The sequence below is a fragment of the Perca flavescens genome, chromosome 5 (assembly GCF_004354835.1).
Source record: "Perca flavescens isolate YP-PL-M2 chromosome 5, PFLA_1.0, whole genome shotgun sequence".
In the NCBI taxonomy this organism is placed as follows: Eukaryota; Metazoa; Chordata; class Actinopteri; order Perciformes; family Percidae; genus Perca; species Perca flavescens.
In genome coordinates, this window is record NC_041335.1 from 4,995,009 (window position 1) to 5,014,312 (window position 19,304).

General features: G+C 41.6%; 2 protein-coding genes across 2 annotated transcripts in view; one reads left to right on the forward strand and one right to left on the reverse strand.

The window, feature by feature from the left end:
* Positions 1–6,720, reverse strand: part of anapc7 (anaphase promoting complex subunit 7) — a 10,223-nt gene extending 3,503 nt beyond the window's left edge. Inside the window, exons 1-8 of the mRNA XM_028577181.1 lie at positions 6,487–6,720; positions 5,449–5,635; positions 5,086–5,205; positions 3,592–3,703; positions 2,549–2,702; positions 2,305–2,447; positions 1,145–1,262; positions 257–453 (exon numbers count right to left, since the gene is read on the reverse strand). Of these exons, the coding sequence (XP_028432982.1) occupies positions 257–453; positions 1,145–1,262; positions 2,305–2,447; positions 2,549–2,702; positions 3,592–3,703; positions 5,086–5,205; positions 5,449–5,635; positions 6,487–6,587 (1,132 nt within the window). The 5' untranslated portion in view covers positions 6,588–6,720. The remainder of the gene's footprint in view (positions 1–256; positions 454–1,144; positions 1,263–2,304; positions 2,448–2,548; positions 2,703–3,591; positions 3,704–5,085; positions 5,206–5,448; positions 5,636–6,486) is intronic.
* Positions 6,721–7,732: 1,012 nt separating this feature from the next.
* LOC114555084 (ubiquitin-conjugating enzyme E2 G1) lies at positions 7,733–19,177 on the forward strand. The gene is made up of 6 exons (XM_028577186.1): positions 7,733–8,108; positions 15,721–15,823; positions 15,955–16,052; positions 16,252–16,430; positions 16,555–16,662; positions 17,224–19,177. The coding sequence occupies exons 1-5, from the start codon at positions 8,066–8,068 to the stop codon at positions 16,639–16,641; spliced, it is 510 nt and encodes a 169-aa protein (XP_028432987.1). The 5' UTR covers positions 7,733–8,065; the 3' UTR covers positions 16,642–16,662; positions 17,224–19,177.
* Positions 19,178–19,304: the final 127 nt, after the last annotated feature.

The following is a 19,304-nucleotide window of genomic DNA, read 5'->3' on the forward strand; positions in this document are numbered from 1 at the left end:
TTGTGTGTCCATGTCAAATAAAAAGTACATTAATCTAACTGCATTGGGGTCAACTCTTAACGTAAACATTGATACATTTAATAATGCAGCAGGTTAGAGGGAACCTTCTACAATTGTAGAAATGTAATCGAATCAGCACCTTGTGAATCGGAATCAAATTGGGAAAACGGTGGTGATGCCCAGCCCTAATGGTTAATGGCCAATGCAAGCAGAACAAGCATGTACTACACGTGCAAAGAAAAGAGACCACACAAACCTTCGTAGCAGTCGAGCCTGCAGGGAGCCAAGCGCATGGCCTCCCTGAAATGGATGATGGCTTCTTGAACACGACCCATGTTCCGCAGGGCTGCCCCCTTCAGGAGGAGAGCCTGGACACTGTTGCTGTTCAGCTGGATGGCCTTCGCTCCCAGGTACAGGGCTCTGGAGTAACGCTTGCTATAAAAGCTGTGACAACTGGACAACAGAAAACAAATTCAAAAAAGGTTACAAAGATTTAGGGCTGTCCTCGACTAAAGAAATTCTTAGTCGACTAACACTTATACGATTTTGTCGACTAATCGATTAGTTGATTTAATTGACAGAGCTGTGCGCTTTGAGAGGTGGTTAAGACTAGAAAAGCACAATATAAATGTAGTTAATTAACCATCTGTAAAACTGAGTTTCTCCACAATTAATCCTGCAAAAGCACCACTTTAAATCTTGTGTTTACCATAAAGGTGCTCATAAGTTTCTTGGAAATAAATAATTAAACATGAATAAGCATAAAAAATGACTAATTGACTAAAGAAATCTTAGTCGACTAAGACCAAAACGACCGATTAGTTGACTAATCGACTAAGAGGTGGCAGCCCTACAAAGATTCAAAATCCTTCAATAATCCCCAAAACAGGGAAAGTCACAATGTTACAGTGGCGAGAGATAGTGCAAAAAAAGTACAACAAAAGAAGACACTAAAGATGAACAAACAAATAAATAGAACTAAAGAAAATAAATAGTAAAGAGTTTGGTCTACAGTACTGCACGGTTTATCAGTCCTGGTGTGTGTGTGTGTGTTTGTGTGTGTGTTTTGTCCTTGTGGTCAACTGGGAGCAGTGCTGATTGAAAAAAAGTTATGACAGTGACGTTTGATGTAGCAGACACTCACCCTGAGATGACCCAGGGTTCTGCATGCTGGTCTGAGATGTTAAACAATCGCCCCCCCAGGACTTCAACGTCCTCCAGGTGTCCTTCGCGGGCCATCAGGTAGCCATAAACATCCATCCCTGCCGGCGCAAACAACAGAGCTGACATTTCACATTTTACCTGGACAGCTAAAAAGTCCCGTGTTTCCATTGGTGTGTCTCAATTCGGACACTCCTGCGAGTACACTGTGAACACAATGTACTCCTTTGTGTAGAGCGTACATTTCGACAGGGTAATGTTGTCTCAAAACGCGCACTGCCGTTATTCACCGCCCCGAAATGACTCTTCTTTTTTGCAGCCGGACGGAGCCTTACCGCCACCTCTTGTCGCCCGCCAAGCTTGTAGGGCAAGTAATTGAATTTTGATCGCGATTACAATTTCGGCTCCTAACGATCACAAAAACTGAGTAATCGAGACAAACTATTTTGTGCATTACGTTTCACAAGTTAACTCCTATTTTGTCTTTTTTTGTGTTCAAACGGGAAAAGTATGAAGGGAAATTTCACAGTTCAAGATGTGTTTTTTAACGGTTTATAATTCAATAATCGAAACACCTTTCCAAAAGTCAATGAGTAATTGTGTTAAAGAATCATGATTTCAATATTGACCAAAATAATCGTGATTAGGATTTTTTCCATAATCGAGCAGCCCTTCCGGATTACAGTATAGGAGCACTTATTGAAACAACACATACAAATATAAATTAGATTTGTATTGTTCTGTGTTGACTGCTTCAATCGCAACCGCTGCAGCTTCCTCGCTCGCCATTTTCACAAGTGAAAAATACATTGGTGGTCCCGTAGCTTCTGCTCCGTAGCGAAGTTGGCGACCGTTTAGGGGGTGAGTGGTGTCCACGGTTCCACACTCAACGTTTTAACCGTTTTGAGTGCAGCATCCGGTTACTCGTAGTGCGCTGCATTTGGCCATACTTTGTCAAAAATAGTATGTGTCAAGTACAGACGTGCGCGATTTGAGACAAACAGCACATGTCTGGTTTAGGCTTAGTGTGAAGCTGGTGTATGCATCCTGGCAGATAATGGTTGAGAAGATAATTGAGAAATACATTTTAAAACAGATGCTCGGTCTATCGATGAATAAATAAAAACGCTTCCTGCAGCACACCTTTGATGAGGTACGGGTCCAGCATCTGGGCTTGTTCAAATTTCAGGATGGCGTTCTTGGTGTCACCTGCCCTAAAGTAGACATCCGCCAGGCTCACCAGGAGGTCCACGTTGTCCCGCAACAGAGACTTTTTTTCAAGAGAGCTGAGACAAGATGAGGGAGGGACGGAGACGCGTCAAATAAACTGGAGGACTGTCACATTAAAAAGGAACACTTTGTATCAAACAATTACTGCTCTGCTCACCAAATGGTGTTGATGGCTCTTTGATTGTCCCCGGCGTGTATGAAGGCATATGCTTTGATCCAAACGGAGAGCCAGTCCAGGTTGGGGATGCTCTGGATCACATCCATTGTCATGGATGCCACTTCAGCTCCTTTGACTGATAAAGAGAGAAGACCTAGAGGGGGAAAAAGCCAAGTTTAGAGCGCTTTTCACAAATAGGTCTGTCCATAAGCACTACACAGTACATTGGAACAAGTGATTCACTAAGTCCAAGCAGAGATATGGCCGGCATGTGTGTGTGCTAGGGTTGCACGATATTGACAAAATGGTATGTTCAGAGTTTCTGCAGGTTTTACCAAGTCAAACTTAAGACTTTTTAAAACCATTATGACATTTAAGACCTCTATTACAACATCAACTGAGCCCTAAATTCAGTTTTTATTTTTTCAAGCAAAGTATCGCTAAACCTGCCAGTGTTTCCTTTAGGATTTTTTTTAGCAGTGGGGGCTGCTAAACGGAACTGACACTTTGCTGCAAACACAAACTAATATATTTATTCACCTCTATTCACACACACACAATGAGGCATATTTTCTGTTGTGATTGAACTGTATTTTTTGAGTTACTATATAGGCCAACTTTAATCTTGACATATAGGCTAAGCATTCTGTAGCAAATAACAATAAACCCACAATTAATTACATTATCTTAATGCAGTGTATCTACTTCAGCATGTAAATAATGCACCTAAAATACAAACGTTCACCAACATGCACTCAAATGTTGCGGTGGGGGGGCCACCATGGTCAAATCAACATAGAGGAAACACTGCCTGCACTTCTACGTAGCTAAAGAATGAAATCCGTTTTATGTCTGTGGTACAATCCGAAAGAGACTCGCGCCAACAACACGAAAGCTGAAGCTTGCACAACGTGATATTGCAAAAAACGACATTAAGTCAATATATCGTGTGGGCACACATAAGCGCCCATATGTGTAAAGAGCGTAGATAGACAAAGCAGGTACAAGTGTGTCAGCAGGTGTCTGTCTGGGACCATGCGTACCAATGATTGCATCCAGGGCGAGGGGACAATGTCGGAGGACCTCTTTGTAGCTCGTCACTGCAGAGCGCTCCTGACCAGCTTTCCTGTACAGGTTAGCTAGCATCATATTGATCTGAGGCAAGGAGGTAAGAAAGAACAATACCATCCATTTTATCACAATTCTCTACAAAAGCTAATTGACTAAACCAGGGGTCTTCAACGTTTTTTAAGCCAAGAACGGAGCAGGGACCCCCTACTACATATATTGTATAAAATTAAGTTGCATATTAAACTGGGCCTACAATTACGTTTAGGGCGGCCTAAAACCTTTATACATACCTTTTTTGCATAGCATACTAAGCTTTTAAAAAAGCCTGATAATTGTTGGCATGATTTTATAAATCATGTTTTAAATGTTAAACATACATGTGGCACAGTGAATCCTTAGGGTTAACTGTATCTGTGGATGACTACCTTACCTATAGGCCAGTAAGCCTATCCAAAGTGGGGATTTATATTTGCTAATAATATTTAAAATAATAATTAATGAAAAAAACAATGAAAATTTAATAATTTGGAGCCACCCTTGCAGTGACTCTGTGAACCCCCTAGGGGTCCCAGACCCCTTGTTGAAGATCTCTGGACTAAACCATTTGCAGACATAATGCAAAAAATGGTAAGTAGTAATTGCTTCACAATGTGATCATGATACTATTTCTGATTATTTCCCCTTTATTTCAGAAAGCTAAACTAGAACAGTTTTGCCCCTGAAAGCAGCATTTATCAAAGTAGAACCAACAAGTCCACTACTTTTACAGTCGCACTGCAGTTGTGGATTTTTAATTTTACATTTGAATAATAAATGCTTACTACTTTATGACTTCAAAATCTATAGGTTTATCCCTTCATTAGTTGTTTGTACGATTCTATGTTATTCTGAAAGTCTTATGCAGCCAAAGTTTTGTGTACACAATGCAGGCAGAGGTCTCACTGAGATAAAGATGTGTTTTCATCATTACTCTGCCTGCCCTTTCTACCCTAACTTTCATTTTGGTCCCATGTATGCATGCTAGAGCATCCATTAATTGATTAGTTTTCAACCTATAAATTAATCGCCAACTATTTTGATAATCGACTAATCTGTTTTTGTAAGTTTTTCTGAAAAGAAAAAAAAAAAAAAAAAGATTATTTGATTCCAGCTTCTTAACGTGAATATTTTCCAGTTTCTTCACTCCTCTATTACAGTTACAAACTGAATATCTTTGACTTGTGTAGAAAACAAGACATTTGAGGACGGCATCTTGGACAGTAGTGAAATTTTTTGCCATTTTCTAGACCAAATAACTAATTGGTTAATTGAGAAAATAATTGACAAATGAAATCGACAATGAAAATAATCGTTAGTTGCAGCCCTAGAGTTAACAGATATGAAGACTGCATTATAAAAAAAAAAAAGGCATATAAAAAGCATTAAGAAAAAAGTTTATTACAATAACTATGAGAGTAGCAGCCTACCTTTGGAGTCCTCTGTCTGGACGGGATCCCATCCAGCACTGCAATGGCATCTTTATCCAGTTTCAAAATGGTGTAGCATTCAGCAATCTTGTACTTTACCTCAATTTCGGAGGGCAAACTCTGAAAGACATCATTATGTGTAATTGTACATTTTCCCATTACCATCCATGCCAACTGATCAAGTGCAGTGGTATGGATATTTGTCCCTCAAGATGCACAGTATTGTATGATACTATCATCAAAACTACTATCATGAAAATAAATGCAACTGTTGTGTCATCTTTCAGTTGGTAGGAAATCTGGATGGAGACACTGAGCTGTGTTACTGATTCAATGGAAATTGGTTAGTCTTATCTAACATACCTGTGCCTGTATGGTAGATGCAGCGCCACCAGTAGAAGTACGGACTTTAGACGTTTTGCTGAGCACCTTCTTCTGTTGCAATGCCATACTGTATTTGCAGGCGGCATTACGATACTCCTTATCATGGAAGATGGAATCAGCGTGGTAAACCAACAACTGGTACTTCTGGGTCGGCGAGAGCAGCTCCCTTGAATCAAACAGATACAAATAATACAAGTTATAAGAATCAGAATAGACATTACATAGAAAACATGCCTCTTACACATGACATCGCATTGTGTTTGAGAAATGCTAATAGCACAAAGACTTAAATTATATAATTCAGTGGCAGATAATACAGAACAGAAAATCTGAATGAAAACAGTAGATAACCAAGTTAACATCAAGCCGACAAAACTGATGAAGAATATTCTGAAAATGTAAAACCATACCAACAAACAAAGACAATGCAACTGTCAATTGATCCACAGCACAGGACAGGAGTGTAAGAAACCATGAAGCTTTTATAAAGAGTAGAAGCATCTTGCTTCAGCTGTGTCCTACGAAGTAATGCTGGGCTAACTTAGCTACATCAGAACAAAACATTGTCACGGGACTGTAACGTTACATTAACTCATAGCCACTGTTTTTTAAATCAATTACACTGTGAACCTTCAAGATTGTGAAGGGAAAGAATATGTGACAAGTCCTCCAATACTCGTTGCTCGGTTGAATTCATAATACTTTAAGCTACAACTTACTCTTCATATGACTATTTCTTGGGTAAGAACGTAGATTGTGTTCCACCCAATAATGTAAATTAAACTCTTATTAACGTAGCTAGCTAGTTAACGTTACTAGCTATGCGTATCTGCGTGCTTCTGTTTGTGACGTTAATGATATGGAAGCCCGAGCTTCTTTACCACTTCAATCACTAACGTCAGCTAGTATTGACCAGTTAGCTTTGTGCTATCATTTCGGGCTGAAAACATAGCTAGCTAACACTCTTGTGTAGGCACTCTTCAGGAAATAGACGGATCCTGCTCTGGCATTACTTACGGGTTGTTATTACTCATCGTTAGCAACAAACTACTCATTATCCGAACATTAGAGTGAAGGCCAGCGGCAGCCATATCCCGTACGTGATCTATAACATTCATTTTTGATTAAGTTGAGGGCTTGCTTTAGTTTTCCGTCTCAAGTTAAAAGTTTGGGCTTGTAAACACGTCAATTCTAGCTAGCTTTTGATGTATTAAATATGGCGCCGAGCAACCTTCCTTCCGCATAATGCTGCCTTTAGGTGCTCTTCACAAGCTCGTGCTTTCAAACACTATGCCAGTAAATATGATCATATTTATGAAAGTTGCGATGGTTAACAAATTAAGTTTTATTGACTTTATTTTGATATTAGAAACAATAGGTGACAATGCATAGATAGAAAATGAACGTTTGATAAAGATACGTAAAACGTTTTCATTCGCCTCTTCGATCGCTGATGCGTCATATCTCCGATAGTTAAAACGCATCATGTGTATTTGGTGCAGCAATATTTTTTATTTAGTAAATTGATCTTAAGCTAATTACTTCACTTTGATTTGGGGCAACAACCTATTCTAAACAATTAACAAACTTGTTAAGCAACCTTGTAAAACAAAAATGCAGTATATAAATGCTTTTTTTTTTAAACCTTTATTGTTTGTCATGTCTGAAAATGGCTGTGTATGCCACTTGAGTCACACAAATGTATTCCTTCCAATAAGAATATTTCAAACAATTGGAAATAATATTCAATTTAGAAGTATTTTGATTTAAAACTATGCTATATGCCTACATTTACAATGGTAAAATTATTATTATTAATATTATTCAATTATATTATGCTACCTAATAATACCATATTGGTTGACCATTATTTCTCTGTTTTATACCACAAATTCATTACACATTGTTTCAACAGGTATCAGCAAAAATAATTTCTCCATTAATAGCATCAATACACTTATAAAAACAACAATAAATGACATAATTTTAATGCAACACCAAAAGACAATTTAACAAAAAACTAAATACAAACAAACTCAAACAAGAAGATGTGCTCTTCTCCCCTCTGCATGTCTAACATAATAAGACAGGTAGAAGCCAGACAATTTTACAAACCAAATCACAATAACCATAATAAAACAGCATGAAGTAAACAACAACTAATTATTCGGGTAGTCAGTATCATCATCATAACCACCAAGTGGCCTGGGATTCTCAAAAGTCAACAAAGCATTGATGTCAGATGAGCCCTTTGCTGTCTCTGGGAACTGACCTCTAATTGCACTGAATCAATCAGGAATCATGTAACGTTAGGTAAGGGAAGTTGGCTAGAAGTTTGGAAAGAACGTTTCCAGGTTAGTGCCTGTAGATAAACGTTGCCTTAAATACATAGGCACATAAACCATGGATGTATTATAAACACACATACTGCAGACACGCATGCGCACAGCTAAAGCCAGTAGCTGAACCTTGTGTCAAAACACAGAGGGAAATCAGCAGCAGGCAGCTTTAGCTCTCACCTCGGTTTCAGCTTTAGCTCTATTTTTTTGGAAGGTATTTGTCGACACAAAGTGATTTTCATTTACGTCCGCGTACCATGACCGAACAATCAGCATTACTTCTTCGAAAACAACTGGCAGGTAATATGAATACAATATCTTAATCAAATATAGCCGATATAAAGGCTACCTACCTAGCAGCTAACGTTAGCCTTTTTTTTTTATAGCTTCGCAAAGCTATGTTTACGCCAATGGAGTAAGCTCAGAAAGCTAACCAAGCAACATAATGGACTCCTTTATCACTGCAGTTTAGCATGTGGCTAAGCTGCTTTGATTAGCTTATCTCTTGTGAAAAAAAATAACTAACGTTATATCTGAACCAACACTTAATCGAAACGCCAACCTTGCTAGCGGGCTAGCAAGTTCGACATTAGTTAGCTGACGGAACAAAGGAATAATCAATCCAGGGACTCATCTGCTCTGATGACTTTAGCTTTGCTGATAATATTTGTATAATAGCCTAAGCCTTTCACAGACAGATATGATATGATCATATAATGTGATCAGTAGAAACCTGATAAAAATTACAAACTGGTCAGCTAGCTCTGTGAGATAATATCTAACGTTTCTGATGTAAATTCTGGCCCAGACTGTACCGCTGGTTAGTTAGCGGCTTTTTAATGAGGATACGCATCAGTGTTTAAGATCTCAATGATGAGTTCTCCTGTTTGCTTATTTTGAGAATCGCCATCAATATGATTACTGTTGGTGGCAGTGGTGTGTCTTTTCTTATTAATGCCAACATGGACTTCGACACTGAACAACCAATAGCCATGATCTGCAGCTGCCTTGACAGTCCAGGTCAGCGTCTGAATGCCTGTATCCCGGCTGCGATATTACGAATCCCACTATGGCCACGCCAAGACCCGCCCTTCAATAACGTTCACACACTACTATTGGTCAGGCGTCCATGCTTACATGTACAGGTCCTATCCCCTGACCAATCCCCTAACCCTAACCACTCGAGGTGAATTGCCTAACCGCAACCAATCGAGCTGCTTCGTAGGGCGGGTCTTGGCGTGGCCATAGTGGGATTCGTAATTTTGCCTCCCGGCTACACATTTTTTTAAATATATCATACCATTTCCTTTTCACCACTAGTCTGATAAACATGAGAACATGTCATTTTTTTAATATTATGGTCATCAGGAAGTGGCAGTCAATATTTTATGTTCCTTCTCAAATGCAAAAATCCAATAAGGTCATAAAAACTGTATAGTCTTGCTTTGCCAGACTGGCTACTACATAGCATTCGGGGATGGGAGGAAAACTTGCTCTGGTTTATTGGCATTTCTTGAAACCAATCACAATCGTCTTGGGCGTTGCGAAGTACCGGAGAAAAGCCACGGTGCCACTACAAAATAGGCTCGGAAGTAGGGATGCACCGATCCGACTTTTTCAGTCCCGATACCGATGCCAGGGCTTTGTGTATCTGTCGATACCCGATACCGTTGCTGAATTAATAATAAACTGTATACCTTCCACCTTATACCTTCCTTCCACCATGTGGAAGAGACTAAAGGCCCCAGACTTTTCTAACTAAGACAAAATAACATAGATGTAAATATTCAATTCTTATTTATTTATTTAAAAAACAATTGTGCATTTAAATCGAAAATATAATGTAATCAAACTTAAAATAAACTAAAATAAATAACAATAATGGGCCCCCTTTTATGTAGGTTAATAATGGCTTATTCTACTGTCAGGAGTACATAGAATATCACAAAAACATGTTAATGTCATCATGTTTACTAAAAGCTTTGATTACTAAAGGGTTTGGCTCCACGACACATACAATAACTTTTATATGAAGGAGAATCCATGAAACAGTTACAGAAGCTAAACTATTTTTATTGTGCAAACTGCAAAGTAGTAAAATAAACTCAAATCGAATGAATAGCCTACACATACAAACAACTTTAACATTGTTTCCCTTTCAAAACAAAATAGTTGTAAGCTAGTTGTACCTTGGCCACAGGTAAGTTAGGTTGTAGTGTGGTTGTATTGGGGGACTGAATGTAGCTCCGCTGTCAGCCTCTTTCGCTGTTTGAATAATGTTAGCAGGTTGGCAGACGTATTTCAAGGCATCTTAAATCCAGAGTTTTAATCATTGCTCTGAACCCGTCTTTGTCAACGGTCTGTAGCGGGACCATAGGTGGATTGTGTTCATAATGTTGCTCCGCTGCATGCTTGAAGTGACATGTCTTTAATGTTAGCACGGTAACGTTAGCACGGCCGAGTAACGTTAGAGCGACGGGCAACAACAGTGGCTAAATTATGTCCGTTTTTTTTTTTTTTTTTTTTTTTAAACAAACTTAGGAACAACAGACGGCTCCTCTCTTGAGCACACGTTGTTCTGGTGTATCTCCGGTCTTTCTTCATCCTCTAGCTAACTTTCTTCTCGGTTCTTGAATGTGCAGTACTGACCGGAGCCTCTCCCAGCTTAACCGTTGGGCGGTGTAGCTACATTTGTAAATGTAAAAGTATTAGTGTTAGAAACTGTTTGAGTCACAAATTCCATCTTCATCCGCTTATCCGGTGGCGGGTCGCGGGGGGAGCAGCTCCAGCAGGGGACCCCAAACTTCCCTTTCCCGAGCAACATTAACCAGCTCCGACTGGGTCTTCCCCAAGGCCTCCTCCCAGCTGGACGTGCCTGGAACACTTCCCTAGGGAGGCGCCCAGGGGGCATCCTTACCAGATGCCCGAACCACCTCATCTGGCTCTTTTCGACGCGAAGGAGCAGCGGCTCTACTCTGAGCTCCTCACGGATGACTGAGCTTCTCACCCTATCTCTAAGGGAGATGCCAGCCACTCTCCTGAGGAAACCCATTTTGGCCGCTTGTACCCTGGATCTCGTTCTTTCGGTCATGACCCAGCCTTCATGACCATAGGTGAGGGTAGGAACGAAAACTGACCGGTAGATCGAGACCCTTGCCTTCTGGCTCAGCTCTCTTTTCGTCACAACGGTGCGATAAATTGAATGTAATACCGCACCCGCTGCGCCGATTCTCAGACAAATCTCCCGCTCCATTGTCCCCTCACTCGCGAACAAACCCCCAAGGTACTTGAACTCCTTCACTTGGGGTAAGGACTCATTCCCTACCTGGAGTAGGCACTCCATCTGTTTCCTGATGAGAACCATGGCCACAGATTTAGAGGTGCTGATCCTCATCCTAACCGCTTCACACTCGGCTGCGAACCGATCCAGTGAGTGCTGAAGGTCGCAGGCCGATGATGCCATCAGGACCACATCATCTGCAAAGAGCAGCGATGAGATCCACAGCCCACCGAACCGCAACCCCTCCCCACCCCAACTACGCCTCGATATCCTGTCCATAAATGCTACAAACAGGATTGGTGACAAAGCGCAGCCCTGGCGGAGGCCAACCCTCACCTGAAACGAGTCCGACTTACTGCCGAGAACCCGGACACAGCTCTCACTTTGGTCGTACAGAGATTGGATGGCCCTGAGAAGAGACCCCCTCACCCCATACTCCCGCAGCACCTCCCACAGTATCTCCCGGGGGACCCAGTCATACGCCTTTTCCAGATCCACAAAACACATGTAGACCGGTTGGGCATACTCCCAGGCTCCCTCCAGGATCCTTGCGAGAGTGAAGAGCTGGTCCGTTGTTTCCATGACCAGGATGGAATTCGCATTGTTCCTCTTCAATCTGAGGTTCGACTATCGGCCGAACCCTCCTTTCCAGCACCTTGGAGTAGACTTTACCAGGGAGGCTGAGAAGTGTGCTACCCCTATAATTGGCACACACCCTCTGGTCCCCCTTTTTAAAAAGGGGAACCACCACCCCGGTCTGCCACTCCTTTGGCACTGTCCCAGACTTCCACGCAATGTTGAAGAGGCGTGTCAACCAGGACAGCCCCTCCACACCCAGAGCCTTGAGCATTTCTGGACGGATCTCATCAATCCCAGGGCCTTTGCCACTGTGGAGTTGTTTGACCACATCAGTGACTTCCACCTGGGAAATTCACAATGATCCCCCATCATCCTCCAGCTCTGCCTCTAACATAGAGGGTGTATTAGTCGGATTCAGGAGTTCCTCAAAGTGCTCCTTCCACCGCCCTATTACCTCCTCAGTTGAGGTCAACAGTGTCCCATCCTTACTGTACACAGCTTGGATGGTTCCCCGCTTCCCCCTCCTGAGGTGGCGAACAGTTTTCCAGAAGCACCTTGGTGCTGACCGAAAGTCCTTCTCCATGTCTTCTCCAAACTTCTCCCACACCCGCTGCTTTGCCTCTTTCACGGCAGAGGCTGCAGCCCTTCGGGCCCTTCGGTACCCTGCAACCGCCTCCGGAGTCCTCTGGGATAACTATATCCCGGAAAGACTCCTTCTTCAGTCGGACGGCTTCCCTGACCACCGGTGTCCACCACGGTGTTCGTGGGTTACCGCCCCTTGAGGCCCATAAGACCCTAAGACCACAGCTCCTCGCCGCAGCTTCAGCAATGGAAACTTTGAACATTGTCCACTCGGGTTCAATGCCCCCAGCCTCCACAGGGATGCACGAAAAGCTCCGCCGGAGGTGTGAGTTGAAAGTCTGTCGGACAGGGGCATCCTCCAGACGTTCCCAGTTTACCCGCACTACCTGTTTGGGCTTACCAGGTCTGTCCAGAGTCTTCCCCCACCCCCTGACCCAACTCACCACCAGATGGTGATCAGTTGACATACGGCCTCAGATCAGATGAAACGATTATAAAATCAATCATTGACCTTTTGGCCTAGGGTGCTCTGGTACCAAGTACACTTATGAGCATCCCTATGTTCGAACATGGTGTTTGTTATAGATAATCCATGACTAGCACAGAAGTCCAACAACAAACAACCACTCTGGTTTAGATAAGGGAGGCCGTTCCTCCTAATCACGCCTCTCCATGTGTCTCCATCATTGCCCACGTGCGCGTTGAAGTCCCCCAGCAGAACAATGGAGTCCCCCACTGAAGCCCCATGCAGGACTCAGTCAAGGTCTCCAAGAAGGCTGAATACTCCAAACTCCTGTTTGGTGCATATGCACAAACAACAGTCAGAGTTTTCCCCCCCACAACCCGCAGGCGTAGGGAGGCGACCCTCTCGTCCACCGGGGTAAACTCCAACGCAGCGGCGCTCAGCCGGGGGCTTGTAAGTATCCCCACACCTGCCCGGCGCCTCACACCCTGGGCAACTCCGGAGAAGAAAACAGTCCAACCCCTATCCAGGAGTATGGTTCCAGAACCGACACTGTGCGTAGAGGTAAGCCCCACCAGATCTAACCGGTAGCGCTCCACCTCGCGCACCAGTTCCGGCTCCTTTCCCCACAGAGAGGTGACATTCCACGTCCCCAGAGCCAGCGTCTGCTGCCCGGGTCTGGTCCGTCGAGGCCCCTGATCTTCACTGCCACCCGTGTAGCAGCGCACCAGACCCCAGCGGTTCCTCCCACAGGTGGTGGGCCCATGGGATTCAGATTCAGAAGTCACAAATTGTTGTAGTCGTTCAACAGAAAACTCAGATTGGACAGAAAGTCGAACTAGCTGTCTGGTTTTACCCTGCAGAGATCTGAAAAAAGGTTAACCATAGTCGACTGGAGTTTAAAATGCCAACACAAATGAAGCCCAAGGCAACGGAAATCGGGCCTAAATGAGTGAATTCCTGCGGATTTGCCGGCGTCAATGGAGCAATCCCGGAAGTGAAATGTCAAGGAAATAGACTATAAAAACAGGCATTCAAGATTAGGAAAAGGTATCTGAGATGTATCACAATATTAGGAGGCATCAGCATCTCAGACAATGTACTTCCTGTCACGACAGTCTTTTCACAGTTGTACACTGTAGCCAAAGTGACCTACTTTGATAAAGTTAACTGTGATAATGTACTGACTGTGGACCGGATTCAGGTTTTTCCTTGGTTCTGAATGACGGCATCCGTCCATCACTGCATCCACTGATGCATCCAAAAAAGGAGACAGGCTAACATCCCATTCTGTTACCAATTTGATTCCGGTTTCTCTGTGTGTGGGGTTGTAAATCACTGGCTTTACACTGGTTGACTCAGTGCAGTTCTTCAAGTTGGTGATTCATTTCAACAGTGATCACTATATTTGGAAACCACGATTTGTTTCTGTGAACATTAGGCACACTGTATATTTATTAAATTATATTGGAATAATGTGAGACTATGACTTATTCAAATTATCTTTTTTACACATTCTGAAATGGAGCGACACAAAAAGTAATGTTTCTATTACTTCACTAAAAACATCTCATGATACCAAAAAACTCAAAACGTAACATCTCCTATACACATTAAACAAAAGTTATTTTAGTGCGTTAGGCATATAAGTCAATGTCAATATTGGGAATTATTTCGAGGCACCCATTTTACAAACTTTGTTATATAAAAAATGTTCTAACTGGGAGCCTATACTGTACCTGTACCAGAAAATTGAAACAAGGGCTCAGGAGATCAAATCAGCACAATTCATGCTTTGCTCATAAGTAAGGGTGTTAATTAAATGGGGGGCTAACACAGCATTTACTACTTATTCATTCTGGTCAGCAGCTACTTTGTATCGTTAATTTACTGTGAACACAAACTCAACATTCCCTGTAGCACCTTAGATTTACTTGTACCTTCCATACGTGGTTCATCAATGTCAGTGACTTCAACATAGATTCATTATGGCTGTGCCGCGTTGCCATTATCTCTGAAAGTGCACTTCGCACCAATTCTTGCAGCAGCTATTTTTTTTTTTTTTTTTTTTCTGGTCTTGTTGCTGTTGAAGCCTATTTTAAAATCTATTGAAAAACCCAGCTCTGTGTTAAAAAAAAAAACTAAGGTTTTAACTAGGGATGTGCAAAAAAGTCAATTCACATTTGGCTCGCGATTCCATCTCTACCCATTTAAAAATCGATTCATAGAATTCCAAAAATCGATTCATATTTTTTTAATAAAAAAAAATTACATTTACATACTGTGAATCTTTTTTTTTTTTTTTTTTTTTTTTTTTATCGAGAATCGTTTTTGAATCAAATTAATTTTGAATCGAATCTTGAGCCTGAAAAGCGATATGGAATCGTGACCTTTTCTGAACGGTGATGGTGTGACCTTGACCAACTGCCATGCTTTGCTTGTTTGCAAGCCATGATGTCTCTCTCTCTCTCTCTCTCTCTCTCTCTCTCTCTCTCTCTCTCTCTCTCTCTCTCTGAGATGTGGGTGGGCAAACCAGAGAAAGGGAAGGTAACTTTGCTCCTTAGGACCTCGTAAGGAGCAAGATTCCAGATCGGCCCATCTGAGCTTTCATTTTCTCAAAGGCCCAGCGGGATACCCAGGGCTCGGTTTACACCTATCGCCATTTCCAGGCTGGGAAACTAAAAAATTATGTTAAAAAACCTCAAAGTGAAATTTTCATGCCATGGGACCTTTAACTAAAGCATAATAGATTTGTGTTTATAATTGTCAGAAATAACAGGTAAATGCATAGATTTCTGTCAATAAGGGTAAGACAGACTCATTGCCTTTACTGCACGCAGACCGGTAGTGCTTACTGCCATGCGTGGTTCTTCTAAAAAAAATGCTCATTCTGAGCCAGGAAAAGCCCTGGAGTGGACCGGTCACGTTTATGAATTTAGTATAGTTGTGTTTGATTTCCAGTTAATTGTATTTAAAATGAACAACCTTTATGCCTCTTGTTTTTCCAGAGCTCAACAAGAACCCCGTGGAGGGCTTTTCAGCTGGTCTAATAGATGATGATGACATATATAAATGGGAAGTTGTGATCATTGGTCCACAAGATACCCTTTTGTAAGTAAGAAGAAATATTTGGACAATAATTGCTTTGGTTAGAAATATATATAAATTAGTATTTTAAATGATTCAATCATAATTCAATCAATCCATTTTCATTTGTTCCTGCTCTGTTCTTGGTATTGCAGTGAAGGAGGGTTTTTCAAAGCATACCTGACCTTTCCCTATGATTATCCACTACGGCCTCCAAAGATGAAGTTCATCACTGAAATCTGGCACCCAAATGGTAAACATGTTCAGCATGTTCTCTTTGATGTGTACTTCAAATCCATTTTTTTGTTTAGCTGCTTTATTGGATGATTTTATAAAAGGTTGTTTGTGATTAAGCTGTAAAAGTAGTCCAGGCTTTGAGTTTAATTGTACAGAAGGCTGTCGTAACATTATATTGGCTGCTGTTAAATTCCTGCTCCCGTTTCTCTCCACAGTTGCAAAGAACGGCGATGTTTGCATCTCAATTCTGCATGAGCCCGGAGAAGATAAGTTTGGTTACGAGAAGCCCGAGGAGCGCTGGCTTCCGATCCACACGGTAGAGACAATCATGATTAGTGTTATCTCCATGTTGGCAGACCCCAACAGCGACTCGCCAGCTAATGTGGATGCTGCGGTGAGTTACACTACTTATCCCATCCCCCTGGCACTAGAAAAACTCTTTTTTTTATTCTTGTTATCATGGCAGTTCAAGTCAATTGAGGATGTGTCGTTGAAAGAATCCAATGTTGCGCCCACAGAAAGAGTGGAGGGAGGACCCAAACGGTGAATTCAAGAGGAAGGTGGCTCGCTGTGTAAGAAAAAGTCAAGAGATGGCTTTTGATTAGGAGTCAATTGTAAATTCCAGGGTAAGTCAATTGTCATTGTTTCAGCTTAAAGGAACACGCCGACTTATTGGGACTTTAGCGTATTCACCGTATCCCCCAGAGTTAGACAAGTCCATACATACCCTTCTCATCACCGTGCATGTCGTAACTCTGTCTGACACACACACCGCTAGCATAGCTTAGCCCAGATCCTGGAGCAGTGCTTCGCCTTTCTGAGAATATAGTTCCCAGTATGTATAGGGTTAGAAGATGGCTGTGTCTCATTTGTACACGCTGTGACTATACAAATCACAACATGTAAACAGGAATGTGTTGGTGTTATTTTGTCACTTATTGGGAGCAGTAGGCTAGTGGGAGCTGGTTACCTCCAGGATCTGTGCTAAGCTAGCGGTGTGGGCGTCAGACAGAGTTACGACACGCACGGAGATGAGAAGGGTATGTATGGACTTATCTAACTCTGTGGGATACGGTGAAGAAGCTAAAGTCCCAATAAGTCGGCGTGTTCCTTTAAGTAATTGTCATATGTGAAACCTTGTTCTGGAAGTAATAGTAATAACGATGTTCTTTTTTTTTTTTTTTCAGTTAAAGGAAATGCCTTCAGAGGGAAAATTTCAACAAAAGGCTTTTGCACCCCTTGTTTTGCCAGTCAAAGGAATTGGCTAACTTCAACCACGTTTCTGTGAACGGTTGCCATTTTCCGCAAGATGAGCCAATTTGAGAACCCTACCAGCGAAATTGACCTGTTTCCTACCTGGAATTGTATATTTAATTTTATTTATTTTGAAAAATGAATGATGTAAGATATGTCACTACTGTAAATTAACTTGCTTTTTTATCTGCTGCTGAACAGTTTCTACTTTATACCAGGTTTCTTATGCAATTTAGTGGTCAAGATTGTGTAGAACAAAACCCGTTACCATTAGGTCATTACTTGTCCTCCCTTCTGAATACTTAACGCCCAGATTAACGTCGGCCCAACAAATCTCTGTCAATAGACGTGATTATTTTCAACACATGTCATTGAATCACTGTTGCCTTTTGTTCGCCTCACGTCCTCACAGCCTGCTTGTTGTTTAGAGGGACAGGTTGAGAACGTTTTCGAAGGGTTTTCGTACAGTCTACTTTCTGAGAAACGGTCTCCTGCTAGCATTTTCTTCTTATGCTGGTGTATGTTTTAAGTGATATAAAACCATGACTCTCAAAACCTGCATGATCCCCTTAAACAGCTCTGTTATGTATTGTTGCTAGATGTAGATGTAAATGGAATGGCTTACTCAGTGATTTGAGAGTTATTGTTTCATAATCTATTGACTCACACAAGCATAGCTGATGGTGAAGGAAGGTTTGTGCAAACCCCTCACGATGAACGTTTATTAGGGTCTCGATTAGCAATCGGCGCTGTAAACCTCTAATATTGCTGAGCTTTTCCCTTAACACGTGGCCCTTATGGTCATTTAAGCTATCTATTAATTATCACTTAATCTAATGTCTTTTCACAACGTTGTAAATCACGGACAACCAAATGCAGTCGGCGAAAAATAGCTTCATCTGGGATTAGTCTACATGTGTACTGGTAACTGGCATAAGAGCTCAATTTTAAAAGGTAAATTCATTTGCAAAGGGTTATGGTGGTTTGAGTTCTTAATCTGTTTAAAATGGGGAATTTTAGGGGCTCCGTGGTAGAATTAGGCTAGTCGTTTTTACTTTGTTGTGGCACATTTTGGCTTTCGATCAACGTGTGGGTAAAGGATGACGCGTACGTCACATTCACTTCAAGGTTTAGACTCCGAGGACTTTGGGTAGATTAAGTAATGCTCTTTCATTCTATCGACATCTTAAATTCTGATTGGTGCATATTTAGATAATATTTATCACCTTTTACTTAATCACTGAATTTTTGTTGTAATTCTTGATAGAGACTTGAAGTCAACACTTATTTAGTAAAGTCTAAATAAGTGTTTCTGATGGGTAAGGAACACAATCCTGCATCTAGGTTTTTTTAATTTTGAAAGAATATACACAGTCGTGTTTGGGTGGAGTCTGTAAAACCATTGGCTTTAGTTCACTTTCACTGATGGTGTTGCTGACTGTTAAGCCATGATGACATCTCTTCTGAATTATGTTATACATGATTGATCTGTGACTGACATTGACAAATAGCTAACCATCTTTTGGCGCATGCAATCAGGTTTGAAGGAGTTGGGTATGTTTTAAATATGATACCATTGGTAGTACATTCTGGGTGAATGTGATGTGTACAGTTAGTAGTTTTCTGTAGACTTTATGATCACACAACTGCTGTTGACATTACCTTTTTAAGTCAGAATTTTCTAACCTACCATGACCTCCTCTGACCGGTGTTCACTGTATTTGCACAGATTCGGTGCGTTTGAAATGTCATTAAGCAATACGCTCTGAAAATGGTGTGTCCAGGTAATCCACCCTAACACCATTATTTGTTTTGTTTTGTTTTTTCCATTTTGTGTCAATGCAATGTATATTGGACATGATGCTCAATAAAGTGTGTAAACAGAGATGCCTGTAATGTTGTTTGTGTTTTACATTTTAGATGAGAACACGCCATGGGTTCAAGTATATTAGACCTCTGCTCTGTAATTGGAGCCCTGGGATTAGCGTCAGATTTCAGGGTTGGCTTCATTTCA